Below are 10,663 nucleotides of genomic sequence, written 5' to 3' on the forward strand. Positions count from 1 at the left end.
GAGGTACTGTGTTTGACTTCTATTGTTTTTTATTTCTGTTGATAAATAGCCATCTCTTGTTTCCCTTTACTGGCGGGGTTGATGTTGACATGGTTACTGCATTGATGGAACAACTTTTTTCTTTTAAGAATACCATAGAATGACCTGTTGTTTCTTCCCTATTTCTCTATCTGTGGCTTCTTTTCTACGAGGAAGTTGAAATGCTTTAAAATACACCCTCATTGGGAATGCACAATAAATTTTTCCTCTCGTATATTATGTGTAATACCACCTTTCAGCTTCCCAGCCAACTAGACCAACAGCAGATCTCTTTGAGAAATACATTACAGTTTTACCGATTCCAGAGTTCATTATGGAAAGCAGGTCTCCTGTTATTGTGGCATCTTTGTTGAAAACTCCGTGTTCTGTTCAGTGACTCCAGGGCTTCTCATGTATTCTTTCCCTTATTCCTCACTGCTCCCTGGATATAACTCATGTCTGGTGATGTAATGATGGGTTAGAACAGTGGTCGGCCAACTGCGGCTCGCGAGCCACATGCAGCTCACGAGCCGCGGTTTGCCGCTCTGTTGACTAATGAGTTTGCCGACCACTGGGTTAGAAGGTAATATATTTGCGAGTTAATAGACCCAGGTTGGGTGAAAAAATGGGCTAATACAAAATGTTATCTATATAGAAACTTAGATAAAGCTTTGCTAGTTTGAAGCTTCCTGTTGATGTTAACTCTGTAGAGGTGCAGAGGGAGTGGTGCTTTTAGCTTCCTAATAAAGGGGTTGGTTACTGTATTCTAGTGGGCCTCAAAAAGAGCAATCTGTTTTACCCCAATAAAAAGGAGGGGGAGTAAAATATCACACACACACACACACACACACACACACACACACACACGAGCAAAAGGTTAAAGAGGTGGTCCAGGTTGGAAGAAAAGCAAGAGACCAGTTAGAAAAGGAAAAGGTAGTAGCAGAGACTAGAACTTGTGGGAGTATATCTGTCTTGCTCTTTGATGGGTTATTCCTAGTACCATGTAGCAGGCTCTCAGTAAATATTGTTGAATGAATGAGAGGGTAAGATGCCAAAGATAAAGTGAACAGGACAAAAATGTTCAGGAAAGTGACTTACTCTTTAAATTTCTATCTTGCCGAAACCGGTTTGGCTCAGTGGATAGAGCGTCGGCCTGCGGACTGAAGGGTCCCGGGTTCGATTCCGGTCAAGGGCATGTGCCTTGGTTGCGGGCATATCCCCAGTGGGGGGTGTGCAGGAGGCAGCTGATCGATGTTTCTCTCTCATCGATGTTTCTAGCTTTCTGTCCCTCTCCCTTCCTCTCTGTAAAATATCAATAAAAATATATTTAAAAAAAAAAATTTCTATCTTAATAAACCTGATATTTGGGTAGGGTGTGTTTGTTTTCTCTTCCTCTGAGTTCTTTAGGTTCTGCCATTGGAGAGATTGGGTCAAATGCAGTAACATATCATGTGATCTTTCCCATAACGTCACAGTGTCTGAAGCAACAGGTATTTCTGCCAATAAATAGTGCATTAATACCTGGAAAGTAAGAGTGAACATTTGAGACGCCTCATTATTTGAAGGATTGGAATAAAAAGCCAAGTCATCTTACTATTTGATGAAACATATGAATGAAGGATTTATTTTGAAATCATGTTTGTGTATATGTGACTTTCTTCTGTTCCTTTTTTTTTTTTTTAGGTGGCATCCTTAGCTGGGCCTGGAGGGCAAGTGGAAATAGAACAAAACTTTCTTAATAATAAACTGAAGACAATCACTGCTTATTTTGGGAACCTGATTCGAAAACCAGTCTCTGAATCATAACTGTGAGATGGTACAAGGACAGAAAGATCATGTAGCAGTCAGACATTATTCAGAGACAATTGAAATTTCTTTCTCTATTCACTGATCTATTAAACCCATGGTCTTACATCACCATATAAAATGGAAAGTTACAGAAGATTAATGAATATTAATGAAGTACTTAGAGATCTTTAAATAATATTAACTGTGTGTTATACACTAGAGGCCCAATGCACAAAGATTCATGCAAGAATGGGCCTTCCTTCCCCTGGCTGCCAGCACCGCCTTCACTCTGGCCGAAGCCGCCTTTTCGCTCCAGCCTGGAGGGGCTGGGGCACTGCAGAACGCTTGGTGCCTGCACATGCAAATTAACCCTCCATCTTTGTTGGGTTGATTTGCATAGTCACTCCGGTTTGGCTGGTGGGTGTCACAAAGGTACAGTCAATTTGCATTTTACTCTTTTATTAATGTAGATTAGGATAGTAAGTGTCTGATAGGGAAAAGGTAGGCTTTCTCTTATACTTAATGTCAGTCAGCATGTGTGTGTGTATATATGTGTCTATGTTTTTTAAAAAGATTTTATATTTTTTGGTTTAATATCTTTGTGTGTGTGTGTGTAAACATCAATTGTGTTATGTTTAATAAAGAGGAGATACAAAGAAAACAATGAATGAGTTATAGAGTATCCACCCATTTAATAACCGTTGTTGAAATAAATAATGTTATACTTTTAGGGATAGAAACATAAACAGTACAGAATGGTACAAAATGAAAAGTAAAATTCTGCCACCCCCTTCCACTACCCTTCCTTCATCTATCTAAAGATAACAGTATTTTAAATTCCTTTGGAGGACAGAAAGGAATTGCAATAGACTCTGATACACTTTTTCCCCTCATTGATGCACTGCCCGCTTCCTTCCCCACCCCCCACCCCCCGCCACCTTTTTTTTTTTCTTACTGTATTTTTTACTAGTATATCCTGGAGAACTGTCATGTCAGTACATACATACGCTCTACCTTGTTCCTTTTGTTAGCCATCTTGTATTTCATCTCCTGAATAAACTAATTTACCCAGTTTCCTATGAATGGAAACTTGGGCTGTTTTGAGGTTTTTTGCAATTATCAACTGTTCTGGGCTGCGAGTAGATTGCATGTTTTCTTCTATTTCCCCACTCTGGACATCATCAAGCACTTTAATTTTTGCCACCATCTGTGTCAGAAAAATGGTATCTTACTGTTTGTGTTTCCATAATTATGAATGAGATTTTATAATATTTTCATACACTTGGTCTTTTTAAAATAGATTTCCCCTTTTAAACTGAATGCACCTATCTTTTATTAATTTTTTATTTTTTGTTTTTGCCATACATAAAGTTTTCAATTTTATTAGTCTTTTTTCTTTGCTGCGTTTGGGCTTATGCCCTTTAGAAAGATCTTATCCACTCCCAGAATATAAATACATTTATCGCAATCTTTTTTCCAGAACTTGGTTTTCATGTCTTTGCTCCACTTGGAATTTGCTTTTATTTTATAAAGTTGGTGTTTTTAAAATTTCTATTACAAAAAGAATGTGAAATATATTTTGTAATAAGCTTTATATTTTTTTCTATTAAAATGGCAAAGAAAGGAGGAAGAATATGTGTTCCTTTGTTATTCATCTAAAAATTGTGTTCATTCATTTTTACAAGTAGGTGAAGAGACAGGACTTTCTGGCTGTTGGGGATCTGAGATCTTTATCTTTTAATAATACAAGTGTGTTAAGCATTAAACAGAACATGGTTTGGGCTAGGATGGAGCTGGAGGAATTGGAATAAATTGGGGGAATTTCCAGTAAGTACTGGAAAAAAAATAACTATGAAGTCAAAAACATCTTTGTTGGAGAATAAAGAAGCAATACTAATTTTAGTCTCTTGAAATTTTACAAGGTAGGCCTGGTTACCTTGCAATACAGTAGCAATTGCACTGGTTATTAAAGATTAATTTTTAATTGCAACATCAAAATCTGTCAATGTTCTGTTTTTAGAATTTTTCATCAGGTAGCATTAGTGTATATATCATAAACATGTCACCATTTTTAAAATAATGTAGGCATTGGTCATGAACAGTTAGTTCTACCTGTGGCCTCTAGAACTCAAATGTGACCTTACTTAGCCACTTGTTTTTGCCAGTTAACCTTTTATGCAGACACTTTTTCTGCAATTCATTTTCCTATTTGTATGTTATTACTATTTAAATTAGTCTTCCTGAACATAGATGTAACTGATTTATAGATTACTAGTGCTCAAAATAAACTTTATTATGCAACCCTGCATTTAAATCAAATCTTACCAAGAAGCCAAATATGCAAAATGGATACAAAGTGAAGCCCCTAGAACTACTTAGGATAAAACAAGTGAAGAAGCTAGCAGTCCTTGTTCTAGTCCAACTCTTACCTTGTTAAACCTTTTAAAGCCATTTTTATAAAATAAACTAGAGGCCCACTGCACAAAATTCGTGCATGGGGGGGAAGGGTCCCTCAGCTCAGCCTGCACCCTCTCCAATCCGGGACCCTTCGTGGGATGTCCGACTGTCCATTTAGGCCCGATCCCAGGGATCGGTCCTAAACCAGCCGTTGGACATCCCTCTCACAATCCTGAACCACTGGCTCCTAACCTGCCTGCCAGCCTGATCACCCCTAACCGCCTCTGCCTGCCGGCCTGGTCGCCCCTAACTGCCCCCCTGCCAGCCTGGCCACCCCCAAGTGCCCACCCACCTCCCCCCGCCGCTGGCCTGGTCTCCCCTCACTGTCCCCCCCCCCCCCCCCCCACCGACCTGGTCGCCCCACGCAGCCTGTTCAGTTGTCCATCTGGTTGTTTTGGTCGTGAGGGCCCCTGGCTTTTTATATATATGGGTATATATTTTAACAATTTAAATCCAAAGTGAACAAACAAAAGAGTTTACAGATCAAAAAAACTGAAGTCCTAGAAAACTAAGTAATTTGTCCAAGTTTAAAGAGCAATTAAGTGTAGCTGAGATTAAAACCCAAGTACTCTGTCCAGAATTACTGTGCTCTTCTGCAAATGAGATTTAACAAACGGAATCTTCTGTGAGTTAGATCTACGAGGATAGAGGTGAGTCTACAAATAGAGTCTCCTTTGCTGTGCCTCAGTTTGTCCATCTGAAAGACATACTAATAACATGTACACACATAGGGTGATCATGAGAATTATGCGAATTAATGTTTGTAAAGTGCCCTGTGTATCTGGCATGTGGTAAAGTGTAGCTAGTATTGGTTGTTATTATTCTTAAGGAAAAATGAGAGATCAAAGAAGGTTTTCATGATTAAAAACAAACTGGATATAGAAAGAATGTGTCTCAACATGATAAGGGCCATATATGACAAGCCCACAGGTAACATCAAATTCAACAGTGAAAAGCTGAAATCTTTTCCTTTATGACCAGAAACAAGACAAGGATGCCCACTCTAACCATTTTTATTCAACATAGTACTGGAAGTCCTAGCCAGAACAATTAGGCAAGAGAATTAAAAGGCATTCAAATCAGAAAGGAAGAAGTGAAACTATATTTGCAGGTGTCATAATATATATAGAAAATCCTTAAAGGCTCCACAAAAAAGCTGTTAAAACTAATAAACATTCAGTGAAGTTGTAGGATGCAGTTTCAATACATAAAAATCAGTGGCCTTTCTATACAATAATAAACTATCAGAAAAATCAAGATGATAATCTTATTTACAATTCCATCAAAAAGAATAAAATACTTGGGACTAATTTATTTTTAATTTATCTTTATTGAAAATATTACATATGTCCCATTTTTTTCCTATTGACTCCCTCCACCCTGCCCCTGCCCATTCCTCAGGCCTTCACACTATTGTCTGTGCCCATAGGTCTAATTTTTTTTTAAATATGTTTTTATTAATTTTAGAAGGGAAGGGAAAGAGAGAAACAAAGATGAGTGATCTGCTGCCTCCTGCACACCCTCTGCTGGGGATCAGGCCTGCAACCTGGGCATGTGCCCTGACCAGGAATCCAACCTGCAACCTCTCAATGCTGGGATGATGCTCAACCAACTGAACCACACTGGCCAGGGCCCCGGGACTAAATTTAACCAAAGAGGTGAAAGACCTATACACTGGAAACTAGAAGACATTGATAAAATAAATTGAAGACACAAATACATGGAAAGATATTCCATGCTTAAGTGTCCATACTACACAAAGCAATATACAGATTCAATGCAAACCCTATCACAATTCCAATGGCATTCTTCAGAGAAATAAAGTAAGTAATTCTAAAATTTGTATGGAACCACAAAAGACCCTAAATAGGCAAAGCAATCTTGAGAAAAAAAATCAGTTAAAGTGTTACTAACTTTAAAGTACTACAAGGCTATAGTAATCAAAACTATACTATTGGTATAAAAACAGACACATAAAAAATGGAACAAAATAAGAGCTCAAAAATAAAACCCACAAATATGGTCAATTAATTTATGGCAAAGAACTCAACAATATATAATGGGAAAGGATTGTCTCTTCAATAAATGCTGATGGTAAAACTGAATAGCTGGACCATTATCTTACACCATATCAAAAAATAATCAACTCAAAATAGATTGAAGACCTAGATATAATACCTGAAATCATAAAATTCCTGGAAGAAAACAGGAGGCTCGCTCCTTAGCCTTATTCTTGACCTCATTTTTTTATTTTTTTATTTTACACCAAAAGCAAAAATAAACAAGCGTGACTACATCAAACTAAAAAGTTACTGTATGGCAAAGAAAACCATCAACAAAATGAAAAGGCAACCTACAGAATAGGAGAAAATATTTACAAATCACTTATATGATAAGAAGATAATATCCAAAGTCTATAAAGGACCTTCTTAAGAATTTTGTGAATTTTCTTCTTTTTGCAAATGGGTAAAGTTAGAGGCATGAATGTTAAGAGTTATTATGTCTTCTTGTGCCTAACCCTAAAACCTTCATCTTCTTGATCATATTGTTTTCATCATAAACAATTGTCCAGCCCTAACCGGTTTGGCTCAGTGGATAGAGCATCAGCCTGCAGACTGAAAGGTCCCAGGTTCGATTCCGGTCAAGGGCATGTACCTTGGTTGCAGGCACATCCCCAGTAGGAGGTGTGCAGGAGGCAGCTGATCCATGTTTCTCTCTCATCAATGTTTCTAAGTCTCTATCCCTCTCCCTTCCTCTCTGTAAAAAATCAATAAAATATATTTAAAAAAAAAAAAAAGAATTGTCTATATTGGGCTTGTGGTCATAAGACGGTAACATGATCCAATTTGGGCAAGTCATTCAGTATCTCTGACACTCTGGTCACTAATATGAAAATAATTTCTGGCTTCACAAAATAATTGGGAGGATAAATTAGTAGACAGTTAGTGCAGTGGTTGAAGGTCTTAGAATCATTCATACCTGTGTTTATAACCCAATGTCTCTCTGAACCTCCTGTAACTATAAAATGGGGCTGAGCAGATCTCAAAGGATTGTTGTAGGGTTTAAAGTACTTAGCACTGCTCCAGACACTGCACTGCCTCAAAACAGAAGAGCCATCATGCGATGTTGATGATAATGATGCTGTCGGTGTTGCAAAAGTCCTAAGAAAATACAGGTTCTTATTTCTGTTACTTCCTAAACAAGTCTTAAAAACAGGATTTAAAATCCACTTAAACAACTAGGATTCCATCAACGGTAATTATGGCCTCACTCCATGAAACACTCATGAGCGAGCTCCCCGACCTGGAAGTCTGCTGGTTTCCACTCAGAGTGGGAGAGTTCCCAGGCGCACTCACCATGCCGTGTCCTTAAGTATAAATGAGAGAAGATTCATCAGCACATGCTACTGCCTTTTCAGTTTCACTACCGGAAAAGCCTGCTTGGATGGAAAGATTTTATTAGCTATGCTTTCTGCCTTTGAGGCTGGTTAGCACTGTAAGCAGGTGTTTTTTTCATTCAAAACATGTGGGCCCTTGACGAAAGCCATCATGCAGTAAGTATCCAGTGCAACGGGGAGTGGTGGGGAACACAATGCTAGACTTGTCTGGCCATAGCCAGTCTCTAGAAATCATTAAAACAAGGAAGTTTCACTCCCTGTCTGATATACCTCATCTTACTTCTGTGAACCATTCGTCCTCCAGTTTCCTATACCTAACCAAAGGAGAGTGGTGAATATTCGAAATTTCTCAGTTCTGCTGGGTCAAGGGTCAGCAAACTGGCCCACGAGCCCAATCTGGCCCACCTCCTTTTGTGTATGACCTGTCAGATAAGAATGGTTTGTACATTTAAGAAGGAAAGTATTCTATTTTCTGACACATGAAAATGAAATAAAATTCACATTCCCATGTCTACAAATAAAGCTTTATTGGAACACAGCACTCCATTTACACATTGTTATGGCTGTTTTTGAGCTACAAGGGCAGAGTTTCACTATTAGTTGGGAAGTTCCCATTCCATTCAGTTTAACGGAATTAAATTTAAAAATAATATGGCAAATTCTGATTTTCCACTAGTGCTGTATGTCAAAAATTAATTTCGGAATTTAATCTGTAAATATTTAGGAATTAACCCAAACAAATGAGGGGAAACCATGACAAAAATATTGTACTTAATCTTTATTCTGTGAACTAAGTATTCACTCCTTATCCCATGACTGTGTTTGAAATATTTATTCAAAAAGAAACACAGTTGTTGTAGAATAGGCATTAAGCTGAAATTGATACTGTAGAAAATGAAATTATAGAGTCTTCAGCTAAATTATTCAAGATTTTAGCAGAAGGTATTGAAATAATTCCCTTAATTCTCTGTTTTACTTTTGTGGCAAGGCAGCCTAGATAATGCTGACTAGATAGAAGCCTACCTAGAATGTCAAAGGCTTTTCTTTACAAGACTCTGGATGCTTACCGAGCTCCAGGCTCCAGGGCTGCATTAGCCTTTCATTTTGCTGCTCCTTCCTTCTACCTGTGTCCCCTTCCAGCGGAACCAGTCACTGGTGTGTGTGTGTGTGTGTGTGTGTGTGTGTGTGTGTGTGTGTGTGTGTAAGAGCCACACCAGCTCAGTAGCTGAGTATCATCCTGATGACTTAGCACCAGAAGCAAGCCAGGAATGTTATTATAGGTCCAGAGAGCCAAAAACTTGGCTTGTACTACAAAACGTCAAGCTTTAAAAGTAAGAATTCAAATGCAAAGTTAACACTCATATTATAGATGTTCATTGTAGTGCTCTTTTGAGTACAGAGCTGTAAACAGCCTGGGTCTCCAAAACAGTGGGTTTTTAAATAGATTGTGGTACATACATGTAGAGAAATACTATTTAGAACTATGTAGGACTGTTGTAAAAATACTATGTAAAACCCAATAGAGACGTTCAGTACAGCCAGTGGGGCAATCTGGTAGAACTGGATGTATTGATATATTGACCCACTCAAGTTTCCAGTGTAAGAACCACCTCCTCTATAAAGAGGTTCTACACCACCAAGCTTCCTGTGATCTCTCCTGCCCACAGTTCTGCATTTATTATCCAATGCTGCTGTTACCATGGTCCCCTTATAATCAAAGTCTCCACAGCCTGCGGAGGCTCCCCATTCCAAAGTAATAAGGAAAGAAGAGAAGAGAAAGATTAAAATAATTAAAATGCAACAAACTTAATTACTGTTTTTCACAAGGAAAGTCATTTATTCAAATGATTATTGGAAAGTTTTCATTTTACTCAAATATTTTATACAAGACCCTGTAGACATGAAAATAAACCAGGAGTTGTTGAACTTATCTAACTAGAAGATAGCTAAATAGCACTCATTTGCAAGCAGCCTATCACCAAAAGAACCAGAGGTGGATTTGCATATTTGGGTCTGTCTGAGCCTTCTCGAAGAAGTCCCTTTGTGGCTCATCAAGGATTCTCCCCTGGCAGTACATGGACCCCTAGTCTACAGCATTTATTTGGCAAATGTTATGGTCTGAAATGTGTCCCCCAAAATTCATATGTTGAAGTATTAGTACCCAGGACCTGAGAATGTGGCTGTACTTGGGGAGAGGGTCTTTAAAGATGTAATTAAATTAAAATGAGGTCCTTAGGGTGGGCCTCAATCCAAAAGGACTAGTGTCCTTATAAGAAACTATTGGGCCCGAATGGCATGGCTTAGTGGTTGGGCATTGACCTATGAACCAGGAGGTCATAGTTTGATTCCCGGTCAGGGCACATGCCCAGATTGTGCCCTGAGGGGCATGCGGGAGGCAGCCATTCAATGATTCTCTCTCATCATTGATGTTTCTGTCTCTCTCTCCCTCTCCCTCTCTGAAATCAATTAAAATATTTTCTTCTTAAAAAAGAAACTATTACAACACAGATTCACACTGAGGCAAGAGCATGTGAAGACCCAGGGAAAGGAAGGCCACCTCCTAGACAAGGAGAGGAGACTCAGAAGAAAACTGCTGACACCTTATAACCTCCAGAACTGTGAGAAAATTAATTTCTGTTGTTTAAAAGTCCATCAGTCAGTGGTACTCTGTTATGTCAGCCCTTAGCAAACTAGTACAGTAATTAATCTTTCATTAGGGAGAGAGATCTCTTCCATTGCTCTTTTATAATTTGACATGAGTACCATTTAAAAACCTCTAATTTGTTTGTGTGTTTTTTCCCAACTAGATAGTAAGATTCTTGAGGGAATTTCAACCCCAACCTATTCAGCTCAGTGTCCTTGTAGAACTTTTTTATTGACCTACTTGAATAACAAAATGTGTGACTTGATTTTGTGAAAAAGAAGAAGTGAGAAAAGAGAGGGAAAACGTTGGTTTGGGTAGTGATTCTTTCAGTTCATAGTAAATCAACGAATGAACGAGTG

General features: G+C 38.4%; 1 protein-coding gene across 3 annotated transcripts in view; it reads left to right on the top strand.

Moving 5' to 3' along the window:
- The window catches only part of TGS1 (trimethylguanosine synthase 1), a 33,934-nt gene extending 30,500 nt beyond the window's left edge, over window positions 1-3,434 (top strand). For all 3 annotated transcript variants that reach the window (XM_080646875.1, XM_080646876.1, XM_080646877.1), the window contains one exon: window positions 1,702-3,434. In XM_080646875.1, coding sequence (XP_080503001.1) covers window positions 1,702-1,824 — 123 coding nt within the window. In that variant the 3' untranslated portion in view covers window positions 1,825-3,434. The remainder of the gene's footprint in view (window positions 1-1,701) is intronic.
- The last annotated feature ends 7,229 nt before the right edge of the window (window positions 3,435-10,663 follow it).

Source organism: Plecotus auritus (assembly GCF_963455305.1).
Source record: "Plecotus auritus genome assembly, chromosome: 11".
NCBI lineage: Eukaryota > Metazoa > Chordata > Mammalia > Chiroptera > Vespertilionidae > Plecotus > Plecotus auritus.